The sequence below is a fragment of the Antechinus flavipes genome, chromosome 2 (genome assembly GCF_016432865.1).
Source record: "Antechinus flavipes isolate AdamAnt ecotype Samford, QLD, Australia chromosome 2, AdamAnt_v2, whole genome shotgun sequence".
Lineage (NCBI taxonomy): Eukaryota > Metazoa > Chordata > Mammalia > Dasyuromorphia > Dasyuridae > Antechinus > Antechinus flavipes.
In genome coordinates this window covers 617,148,920-617,161,415 of record NC_067399.1, presented here as the reverse complement: position 1 = coordinate 617,161,415, position 12,496 = coordinate 617,148,920, and the positions used below count along the sequence as shown (strand labels likewise).

The following is a 12,496-nucleotide window of genomic DNA, read 5'->3' as shown; positions in this document are numbered from 1 at the left end:
CATCTCAGTGACTGGAACAGCTGGCTCCATATTCTGAAAATGGTTCAAAGGAGAGAGATTTTGTAGATTGGTTCAAGGCTTCCTGAAGATGTAGCATATTTCTCTGCATCCAGTTAGAAGGAAGCCTAATTTTGTGGCTTTTCCCCAAACCAAAACCACACAAGGCTAGGTCTAATTCCTTCTCGCTCTGCTGCTATTTCCCTTCACCCCATATTTCTATTTTTAAGGTTCAGTTTTTTTAGGAATAACTTTTCTACAGGATTACTTTTTGCTTTTAAATACAATCTTAGTACTTTCTCTTCCTTAAAGCTTGTTATTATATTGCTTTGGTTGAAAGACAGTCAAAAGTCATTAACTCATGAAAAGTGGGCCAAGAGGCTTCTGGGTCTCCTCCTTCATGTCTTTGGAAGTAGCATTAATAATAGGCAGCTAACACCTGTTCAATACCTATTCTCCAACACGTGAAAAAAGGGCTTCTATCAACATAAAAAGACTGCAAAGTAGTTGGGACTCTAAGCTGGCATGTGTATCAAACACCCTTATAGCAAAGTTTAATCAACTTTTAGCAACAAAAGAGATCCTAGTGATCCATAACTAACTGTATACTTATAACTATATATACATATACATATATTGAGTTTTATATATATGTATGTATATATGCATATATATATGTGTGTGTGTATAAATTTGTAGTGTTGACACTTTAGGCAAAAGCGTTATTCTACATTTACTCATAAAGTCAAATATTTTTTCTTCTCTGTGACAATTTGACACTGATTGCTTTGAAGGATTTCACTGATTTCACTTCTACCTGGAAACAAAGAAGCCATTCTTAGCAAACATGTTTTTTGGTGTGAAGGAATTGATGTAACTGATGACAAACCAGGTCCAAGACCTTTAGAGAGAGTGAAAGGAAGCTAATAAGCAAATTACATTTCTTGTCACAAGCTTTCTCCCTATAAACCAGAGCAGGGGTCAGTCATTTTTCACCTGACAGGAAGGATGGCCTTTAATCATCCTATGATGAATCATAGTTTGTGACACAAGAAGCCTACTAAGATACCACTAAAAAAAAAAAAAAAAAAAAAAAAAAGTTGGGGGCGCGGGGAGGTGGATAGGGACTGTCAGGGTAAAGAAAAAAGTTTTTATAGGAGGGAGGAGACTGGAGAATGTTTAGAGACAACAGGGAAGGAGGGAGTTTCCTGATATGAGAGGGAAACAGCGATTTAAAGGGAGAGAGAGAAAATGATGGATGAGTAGGCCCTTGCTGGAGGAGGGAAGGGAAGAGGGCAGCCTCAACAAGAAGGACCATCTTTTTCTCAGGGTACAAGGGAGGAGGGGACAGGTGATGGGGCAGAAAGAGGGCTGAGGGCCAGAGGAGGAGAGCTCAGGAGGGATGGGCTCAGTTCTTCCAGACCTGTAAGAAGCCGGGCCCTCACTGACAGCTGAAAGATGGTGCTGGCTTGGAGGCGAGTCCCCACCACTGCATCCTTTAAAATCTCCCCCAACTGACTCAATCCTGTTCTCTGGGCCGGCTGGACCACAGCATCTCTGTGTAAACTACCCTCTTGTTCTTTCCCACCATGGAAAGAAAGGGATGGGCCCACTGAGTGTCACTGATCCTGGGGACTCCTGAAGGAGGAAACCCTGCACCCCCGTGTAGGTCAGCACCCTGGCTGAAGCTCATAGTCCGAAAACTGCCCAGGGCACGGCCGGCTGCAGTGACTTGCCCAGAGTCTCGTAGGGGTCAGGAGTGGCCTGCTCCTCCCCAGCCGGCCAGCTTTCTGGCCGTTATTCTCAGCTGCCTTCTCAGGAGAGAACCTTCTTCTGAGTAAGCGCTCGTGGAAGCCAGTAGAGAAAACCAGACAATCTCTGCAGAAATGCCCGCTCTCCTGAAGGGGGACGGGGGGGTGACACCACACAGCTAAGGAGTAAACACAAAGCATACAGAGAGAAGCCGAGTCATGGCAGACAGGAGGGCTCTGACAGTTCTTACCTTACGGAGAGGCTATCCAAAGCTCCCTCTTCTCCCCAATTCGGCGGCTCCAATCTTCTCATCATCATTACCCAGCTTTCTCCACCTCTGCTTCATTTTTCCCTTCCATGTAATTGTCACTCTTTAGAAAATCCCTACCCTCATACATTTACTAATGGCCATTACCTCATAGTAATTCTAGCTGTGTGACTTAGGCGGGTCACTTAACATCTTTAAAACTCAGTATCTTCATCTGTCAAGCCGGGATAAGACTTGGATCATCATTTACCCCACAAGGTTATCTTGTGGGAAGAAGTGTAAATTATAAAGTGCCATACTGACATGTGACACTGTAATTATCTACATTATATTTCAGCAGGAAAATTGGGAGAGATTATGGGAAAATAATTTATTTTTCAATGACTACAAAGTTTTATTAAAAAAATAAGAATATGCTCAAATTACCATTTCTGGAGCCTGCAAATTCTTTTTGTTACATTTTTGGGTTTTGGGTTTTTTATTTTTATTATAAACCCAAGCTAAAAAGCCATGTTACTTCATTTCAGAAGACAATAATTTCATTTAATTTCTCCTCCAATTACTGACAGTTTGTTCTTCTGATCACTTATACAATTATATTCATACTTCAAAGCTGCTGTGAAAATCTAGCAGATAGAAGTCTTGTTGCAAAGGATAGCTGTTTTCATCTACAATAAAAAGGCTTTGAATTTTCAGTGTGTAGACGCTTTCTCTGCTTGCTAGCAATGAGTGGCACAGGTCTGCAGCAACCATCCCATATGTGATACCTGAGGAAGGGACTGCCAAAAAAAAGAGACCACAAATATAACTTTTTACAATGACACTTACAATCATCTTCTATTATTCCTTTTTGCTGCGCAGCAAAAGACTTTGATTTCCTTCCCTTCTTTTCAGCCCACAACAACAAAGACATGACATCTGAGAAACCAATTACTTCATTTCTCTCAAAGAAATGGTATCACTTCATTATACACGAAAACAGCAAGATTATACAAAGATCAATTCTGATGGACGTGGCTCTCTTCAACAATGAGATGATTCAGACCAGTTTCAATGGTCTTACGATGAAGAGAGAGGACTGGGAACTGAGTATGGATCACAACATAGCATTTTCACTTTTTGTTGTTGTTTGCTTGTATTTTATTTTCTTTCTTATTTGTTTCCTTTTTGATTTGATTGTTCTTATGCAGCAAGATAATCATATGAATATTTATGCATATATTATATTATTATTTACCATGTTTTATATATTGTATTACTTGCCATCTATGTGAGGGGGTAGAGGGTGAGAGGGGAGAAATTGGAACAAAAGGTTTTGCAAGGGTTAATGTTTGAAAAATTATTCATGCATATATTTTGAAAATAAAGCTTTAATAAAAAAAATCAAAAAGAATAGGTGATTAACATGTATTAATCTATATCAGGTTGCATGCTTTCTCAATGAGGGGAAATGGGGAAGGAGGGAGGAAAGAAGAGAATTTGAAACTCAAAGCTTTAACATAAGGTGTTAAAATTGTTTCTACATATAACCAGGAGAAATAAATCAAAATTTTTAGTTGTTTAAAAAAGAAAGGATAGATGACTAAAAATAATCTCATTGTATGTTAAGTGACTAGACTAATATTGCTTCCTTGAAAGTGTCAAATATTAAATTAAAGACAGATGTGTCATTAATATCTCAGAACAAGTGTTACAGATGAACAATGAGCTAGGCCCAGCCCAGAGAGGGGGACTGTACCAGCACTCTGAATAATTCCAATTTTAAAAATCAAATTATTAATATGTTGTATTATTGCCTAATTCCCAAGAGTCATCTCTGATACCAAAGAATAAAAAGGAAGGGGGAAAAAACTAGTGTGAGAAAATTAACCAAGCCAACAAGGCAGCCTGGCAGTTTGGGCAATGATTCCCTGTACCTACAACATATCATGTGCTCTTGTCTTTATTGGGCACAGAATTGGAGCTTTTTGGTTTAGTTTTTAAAGCCAATTCCAATCTGGTCCTACCCTACTTATCCAGCTCTCTCCTCATCGTTCAGGTTCCTTACGATTCCTGTGTACTGGTTCTACTTTGCAGCTTCCTGCTCTTAGGTCCATGGCTCACCAGGCTCAGAAAACTCTCTCTCAGAAAGTTTCCCATAGATGACAGCAGAGCAGAGTTGGACATACCAAGAGAACAACCCAGTTTACATGAGGTTGCCTCTCTTTGACTCAATGTCTGCCTTTTCACTTTTTTTCCCCTTTGCTGGGGAAATTGGGGTTAAGTGACTTGCCTGGGGTCACACAGCCAGGAAGTGTTAAGTATCTGAGGTCAAATTTGAACCCAGGTCTTCCTGACTTCAGGGCTTGTGCTCTATGCACTGTGCCTCCTACCTGCCCCAATGCCATTACTTTTAACAACGGAAAATTTAAGCACTGACCAGAATGGCTATTTCTAAATTAAAGACTATGACTGAATTTACACACTGAGATGAGTTGAGGATTAAATCTCATTAACTTGTAACTCCTGTGGTTCCATCAAACCTTCCTTCTTCATGAATGCTGGAACAGAAGCCAAATAGGATGAGACTCTTAATTCATGTTTGCTTGGTCTAAAATACTAGTGTCCCTTTTCACCTGTCCCTGACACTCACCTCTGATGAGAACAAGCTTTACCAGTGAAGAAGTTAACTGAAATAAACTGAGAACATGGAGGCGTACTAAGCTTTCCAGATCATAGGAGATCCGTTTATTACATACGAACTAGAGCTTTTTACCAATTAAAAAAATCTTGACCGTACAAAACATGTGATCATGTTGCTAGATTATAGTAAACATTTCACTTGTCCAGAAACCTCTATTGAAACATATACACAGATCATTAAGAAATATTTACATTTTAATATTGGATACAATACCTACAACTCTGCTTAACCAATCAGGTGGAATATTGAGAAGAATCTTCTGCATCATCTCTGATCCTGCATGAATTTGAATTTCATTCTTGCCATCAGACACAGTCATTAGTGCTGATCTGAAAAAGGAGACATATCAGGAGAAGCAAAAGTCAAAAAAGGAAGCTTTGAAATGAAAGCAGTTTCAGCAAATTAATGACATGAAGTGTCACTTTCTAAGTCAGACTTGATTTTAGCATGCCGACAACATCAGAGTGCTCCTATGTCACTATCTACCTTTGGTTCTTATGGAAGAACAGAGGAAAAACCTGTGCCTTTGGGAAAATGATACATCTAATAAGTAAGAGAAAAATGAAACAGTTTCCAAGATCAAGTCCCAGTCTCCTTGGAAAATTATACTGTTGGCTTCAGTTATTCATTAGTGGCACTAGCAGGAAGTATACAATTGAATAGGTAATTTTCTACAGAGAAATGTTTTCATTAATTAGCATCCTGTTGCTCTTTAAGACTGGGGATAATCATACCAGTGTGAAAAGAGTAAACCCTTGGATGTTTAGTGGCTTTTAAGGGCCGAAGCAGACCAATTTAATATAAACCTGCTATACTCATTTGTCAGTGAATAAGGTGATCCCCAAACATTTATTAAGGACTTGCTAGGTTTTGGACACTGCTAATTGCAGGCAAAGAAAGACAAAGACACTATCCATGCCCTAAAGGAGCTCACATGAATGGGAAAGACAACAGACAAGTCAATGCACACACAGATGCAGCTAATCCCAGAGGGAAGCTACTGCCAAGCAAGAGACCCAGGAAGCCTCCTGCAGGGCACAACATCCTGGGAACTGGGACAGCCTGAAATGGCAAAAATGGGAAACAGCGTGCTGTGTTTGAGGACTGCAAATAAGCCAGTGTGGCTGGATTGTGGAGCACTCATAGAAGAGAATAAAGGGAAAGAAGGCTGGATTGTGAAGAGTATATCATGGGGAGGAATGGGAGAGTGTCAGGAATTCACTTTGGCAGCTGAATGAAAGAGGAACATGAGGAAAGCAGGCCTGAGGAGTGGAGGGACTGTAGAGGTAAAAGCCCGGATGTGGAGTGAGTGGGAGTGAGGAGGTGAAGATGCTTTAAAGTTCTGGCTGCACAGTGTTTCTATTGGGCTTATACCCCTAAGAAATACTAAAGAAGGGAAAGGGACCTGTATGTGCTAAAATGTTTGTGGCAGCCTTATTTGTAGTGGCTAGAAACTGGAAAATGAATGGATGCCCATCAATTGGAGAATGGCTGGGTAAATTGTGGTATATGAATGTTATGGAATATTATTGTTCTGTAAGAAATGACCAGCAGGATGAATACAGAGAGGACTGGCGAGACTTACATGAACTGATGCTGAGTGAAATGAGCAGAACTAGGAGATCATTATACACTTCAACAATGATATTATATGAGGACATATTTTGGTGGAAGTGGATTTCTTTGACAAAGAGACCTGAGTTTCAATTGATAAATGACAGACAAAAGCAGCTACACCCAAAGAAAGAACACTGGGAAACGAATGTGAACTATCTACATTTTTGTTTTTCTTCCCGGGTTATTTATACCTTCTGAATCCAATTCTCCCTGTGCAACAAGAGAACTGTTCGGTTCTGCAAACATATATTATATCTAGGATATACTGCAACATATCCAACATATATAGGACTGCTTGCCATCTAGGGGAGGGGGTAGAGGGAGGGAGGAGAAAAATCGGAACAGAAATGAGTGCAAGGGATAATGTTGTAAAAAAAATTACCCTGGCATGGATTCTGTCTATATAAAGTAATTATTAAATAAAAATTAAAAAAAAAATAAAGTTCTGGCTGCAGCCCAGAGAAGGAAAGCAATGTTGGAGGCAAGTCCCCAAATTCTATTTCTTATTCTCCAGGCCCCACTCCCAGCCTCGGCTGTTTCCTCCATCCTGTGGCCTTCTCTTCCACTGCTGGATTCTGTGCAGAGCCTTCAATCTGAGCTGGATCCATTCCCACCACCCATCCTTGTCTGGAGCTCACGGCCATGACCCAGCCTAGATGAGCCTTCTCAGCATCTCTACTTAGTAAAGGGCCTGGGGGTCCAGCAGGCTGAACAAGCCCAGGCAGTGGGACATGGCCCTTGAGTGGCCCATGCTCTGCACTTCCAGCAGGGGTGAGACAGAGATCTAGTTAACTTAAAAAAAAAAAAAAAAAAGACTACAAGATGGAGAGCTCTTGTTTGTTTTTTTGAGTGAAGCAAGAAGAGGGAGAATTCTGGGTCCTGTGACAACCACATTGAGAACGAGACATTGGAAGATGGAGAACATCCTCATGACCTCTCAAACTCTGTAAAACTGGAATGACAAGCATGAGATAAAGATACCAACAACCCAAAGGAGACAAAAATCCAATTAACTAACAACGAGAAGCCTAATAAGCCCTAACATCGGTTTTACACACCCTCCCTCCCCCACTGCCCAAAGCTGGGGCACCCCAGGCCACACAAGCTAACCCACAAATCAGTTATATTTCCTCCCTGGAAATACAAATGGCAGCATCTGGCTCAGGCCAGGGCAGAGTCCAGCTAGAGAAAGGAGAGCAAAGGGAGCTAGGGCAGGAGATGTGGGTGGCTGGGTGGCATTCCATTAAACCCAAGGAAAGGAGCCCAGCATCCAGGGAGGACCGGCTCCTTGCATGGGAGAAAGCTCCTGGTCCATAGGGAAATGACTGTCAAAGGGGAAGGAGCCAGAAAGGGGTGGGAGGGGAAAGAAAAGTATCCAGCTAAGCCCTAGGCAAATATCTCATGTGACTCTACAACAACTCTGGGGGTGGGGAGGAAGTGCTAATCTTATCTCCATTTTACAGATCAGGAAACTAAGGCAGATAGAAGTGACTTGCTCACAATCACACAAGTGTCCGAGGCTGCAATTAAACTCAGATCTTCCTGACCCCAGGCCCAGGGCTTTATCTAATTTCTCACTTTGTTGTCTAGTGAGCATTTGGGGGGAAAATTGACCAAAGATCTCAGAGGAAAAAAGAAAGCAATTAAATCTCTTGAGCAGAAGCAAATAAACCAAGTATTTTCTAGAATTTAACTAGAAGGAAAAAAGAGACTATAAATTTAGAAATAATTTAACAGGGCAAATTCCTTCAGGCTCCAAATCAACCCTGATCCTGAAAGCTACCCAAAGTTCCTCTGGCTTCAAGGTGGCTCCAAGCTACACCTGGTTCTCTTGCAGTCACAAAAAAAGCCAATATCTTATAGCCCCAACAAAGCCACGAGAGGGTTGGCCTCCCTCGATAATGCATCAGGAGGATCCATCCAACAACATAAGGCTTGCTCTGTTAATGAGGAACTCTCCTGATGGAGTGCCAGATTTGTCAGAAAGTCCTGGCTATTTGCTGAATCTCTTCTCTACCCAAGAAGAAGGGACAGCCCCAGTTTTATCACCAATCCCTCCCACCCCACACTCCCTACCTCTGCCAGACACTGTACTGTACTTCACATAAAACTGGTACTTGCAGATTTGTTGAACCATGTGGGAACTCAAGATTGGGATGATATTCTTAGCACTTAAAAAATAGAATATAAAACTTCTCCCTAAGTATAAAGAGCAATCTCATCTGTCACATAGTTGCTTGTTTATTGATACTGAATGAAAAAAAGAATTTTACTATCTGGCTCAAGTTTGATTTTTAAAAAATATCTTGATATATGGCTAGATGCTAAATTCATCAAAAATGGTGATCCTAAAACTGTGCTGTGAATATATAATTTATAATGAAGAAATTAAATCTATTTCTGTACTCTTGCATTTTTTAGATTTAAATGGATCTCAGTGGCTAGCGTACTATTATTAGAAAACCACAAATTAATGTAACATATTTTTGTTAAGGAGTCTGTTTATTTGAACAGAGCTGAAATTAAACGGCTTTCTTGTAAATTATATATGTATTACTTTAAACTTTAAATTGTTACTCAATATATTTATATATCCATCCCAGAATCTTTTGTAAACTTTAGATAAATCTGGCAATTTTAAATGAATTCTTTTTTGTACTGGAATACATCTTACAATATTGAGCTTCTGATTTCTGTTTATAGATAGGTGTTATACAGGTGATGGATATTGGTGATAGGTGAAATTATGAGTTCCCTGTTCTAATAAAAGATTCCATAAGGTTTGAGCTGACTTTCATTATCTTAATTGTTTATTGGCAAAATAAATTGGAAGTTTGTTTCTAGATCAATTTTGTAGGAAACTTCTACAAGTGACTTGAGCTGGAGAACAGATCAAAGCCACAGGACTGCATCAGAAGTATGTAGAGATGGGGAGACATCTACATTTTACTTTGGGTCTTTTATCTATAAGATCTACTTATCAAAGGGGACTATCCTTTTCAATTTTGTCAATGCTATCAAAGAGGATCGCCCTTTCTGATTTTTGTCAAGCCATTTTGTCAACCATTTTCCCATTTTTTTCCTTTCACTTTGTGTCTCCCCTCATAAGTTCCAAGAAATCCTTATAAAGTATTTTTCTTTGGTCTAAAAGAGATGGCCAAAAGACCATTCTTTTTAATAACCTATTGGCCTTGTTAATAAAATGGTTAAATTGCCCCCCCCCAAAAACAAAAAAAAAAGAAAAAGAAAACCTCAAATTATTATTATTTATGTTGTGCTGTCTTTTTAATTTATTTTGTTAAACATTTCCTAATGACCTCTGAATCTGGTGTGAGCCATACTGTGAAGGCCTGCCAAGTTTGACATTACTGGTATTTCTACTATTAAACTATTTCTGGATTCAAGATGGTTGACTTCAGCAGCATATGCAAAATCAGGGCACATTTTTATTTACAAACTGGACATCCTGGATTTTTTACAATCTCACTTTCTGCGATGTTTCCTGAATAATTTAAAAATCAAAGAGAAAGAGGGTCATGTGTTCCATAGAGAAATAAAAATTTTTAAAACTGCAAATGACATTATAAATTCTAATTTGCAGCTTTTTAAAACATTCCTTCTTGAATATAATTCCTTAATTTCAGTTCTTTACAAATGATTTTTAGTGTTTTAAAAATGTAAGAAAAAAAGAAGGGGGGAAGTGAAGGAGAAAGGAAGAAAATGTAAAACTCAATTTTTTTTTTAAATGTTAAAAATTTATCTTTACACATAAATGAGGAAAAATATTTCTTTTAAGAAATGTAAGAAAAAATAGTATACTGTCAATCCTTAACTTCCATAGATGTAATATTCTTATAAAATAGTGCAAAGGCAAAAAAAATGCGAATGTTGATAAACTGAACCTATGAGAAGTAGGTTCCTGCAACCATAAAAAAATGTAACCTTTTGCTAGAGAAAGCTGAAAATATATTTTTCTGCATATAAATCTTTACAACAAAATATTAATTCTGACACATGTACTTTTCCTTACACAGTAACTATGAAATAACTCATAAAATGCAGTATATAAAATAAAAGTGGTAACAGGCAAAACATTTTTTCTTGCTAGATAATTCCTTAGAATTCCATAACTTTTTGTGCTAACATCTCAATTAAAAAAACTGATTTAAGACAATATTAACATTTTATAAAACATGAAATCTACAGTACCATAAATATTATACAGGAAATAAACTTCTTAATACTAAAACATTTTTACACTTGAATCTTACCTTTCACTGTGTCAGAAGGCAGCGTGAGGGCACTGTACTGTATGCTATACTAATGTCCACCCCTCTATCTTACTTGCTCTCTGAAAATCCAGAGAGAGGTTTCTGAGACTTTAGTTTTTGTTGTCAAAAGATGCCAATCTGACAAGACGACGATATCACAACCAGCACTAGCAGATAATGCTGCAGATCATGAAGGACACACTAGGTCAATCTAGATCAGCAGGAATATAATTGTAACACAAAACTTGAGTTTTTAAGGCAAACAATAAAAATATGAGATGCACAGGGAGTTCTTTATTCTACAGTGGTAGGGTGGACAAGAAAAGTGAATTTTCGAGGTCATAGACCTCGAGAAGAGCAAAGTGCCTGGGAATTCTTACATACACCTACCAAAAGAACACCCAATAATGTTTAGTAGAAGTGATAAAGAATTTCCACAACTATGATAATATGTTTTCAGTATCACTTCAAACAAAATACACCAAAGCTATCCAGAATTCCCTTTTTGCAATGATGCCTAATTTAAGAAATAGAAAATTCACAAAAATAACTCAAGGGTCTGATGTTTTAACATATTACTAAAACACATCAAAGTATCAATCTAGTCAAAAAATCAGAAAGGGAAAAAGTCTAGTGACTAAATCCCCTTGATAGTGATTTTTACGACATTTCTAAAGACCATTACTGTATGGAAAATTCAAATCTACTTTAAAGATTAAACTTATGGTGACCAAAAATTAACTTACAAAAAAGTAACAAATAACAATTTTTGTACTAAGTAATCACTAAGAAAGAGAAGGAACTTTGATTTACTACTTTATTTTTCCCCAGTTACATGTAAAACAATTTCTTACGTTTGTTTTTAAAACTTTGAATTCCAGATTCACTCCTTTCCTCCCCCCTCCATTGAAAATACACCTGTAAAATTATGCAAAACATTTCCATAAAAGTTATGTTTTGAAAGAAAACATAGAATTCCACCCTACAAAAAAGACCTGCAAGAAAAATAAAGTTTAAAAAAAAAAAAAGAATGATTCAATCTGTATTCAAATTCAATCAGTTCTTTCTCTAGATATGGATAGCATGAGAGAAGGAACTTTGAGGAAAGATTATTCAGCATGAGAAGAAGGGGAGATAATTAAAGTGAATGAGATGAGATGAATCTAAGAAAAAGAAAACCACAACAGAGTATAAAGGCAAACTTTTCCTAGTGGATTAGAACTTTAGATGAATAAGATTCCTTAGGTTGCATTAACCATTCATATCGTGTTCCAAAGATATTGGAAAAATCACATATTTGCCAACTGAGTTACATTACTATGAATCACAAATAAAAACTGATAATTGGATAACTATTAACACCCCAATGAGTTAAAGTGGGTTTAAGGTCTTAAAAGTTCAGAAAAACATCAGTCTAAAATTATCAAAAGTCAAAAGCAAACATTGGGAAACATCTGACCTGATTTTAGATAAACCTCTCTTCTCTGACCTCAGGCCCTGCTGGAATAGAGGCTCTCAAGACTATTTATTGAGTCACTAGAGTAAAGTCTGAGTTGGTCTTGGTATTCCTAGCACAAAACTTGGAACGAATAATTCATTTAATAAATGTTTAACAACTGATAAGTCTTCCCATGTCAACTCTGTTGACCACTCTTCTGAATATTTTATTACTTGCTGTCGAGATTCTCTTTCTACCTGACTAAATACACAATGGTAATCTCCTTTGTGTTATCATTTCTCAAGGATTTATTTTTTTCTTTTTGCTCTAGACCTACAACTTCATTCATTGGTGCAGGAAACTTCTTTCTCCAAGGCAGACTGGCAACTCTTCAGCCTCCTAACAGTCTGAAAGAGTGAGTTCCCTGATCAAGGCACTAAGATGTTAGGTGGTCTGTCCAAGGTGACAGA

General features: G+C 38.0%; 1 protein-coding gene across 3 annotated transcripts in view; it reads right to left on the bottom strand.

Annotated features, from left to right (window-relative positions):
- Positions 1–2,372: 2,372 nt before the first annotated feature.
- Positions 2,373–12,496, bottom strand: part of SHLD2 (shieldin complex subunit 2) — a 96,328-nt gene continuing 86,204 nt past the window's right edge. Inside the window, exons 9-10 of one of the 3 annotated variants that reach the window (XM_051981857.1) lie at positions 4,914–5,029; positions 2,373–2,796 (exon numbers count right to left, since the gene is read on the bottom strand). In XM_051981857.1, the coding sequence (XP_051837817.1) occupies positions 2,618–2,796; positions 4,914–5,029 (295 nt within the window). In that variant the 3' untranslated portion in view covers positions 2,373–2,617. Of the gene's footprint in view, positions 2,797–4,913; positions 5,030–12,496 lie in introns of those variants that run through there. The other 2 variants (XM_051981858.1, XM_051981859.1) reach the window with 2 other exon arrangements.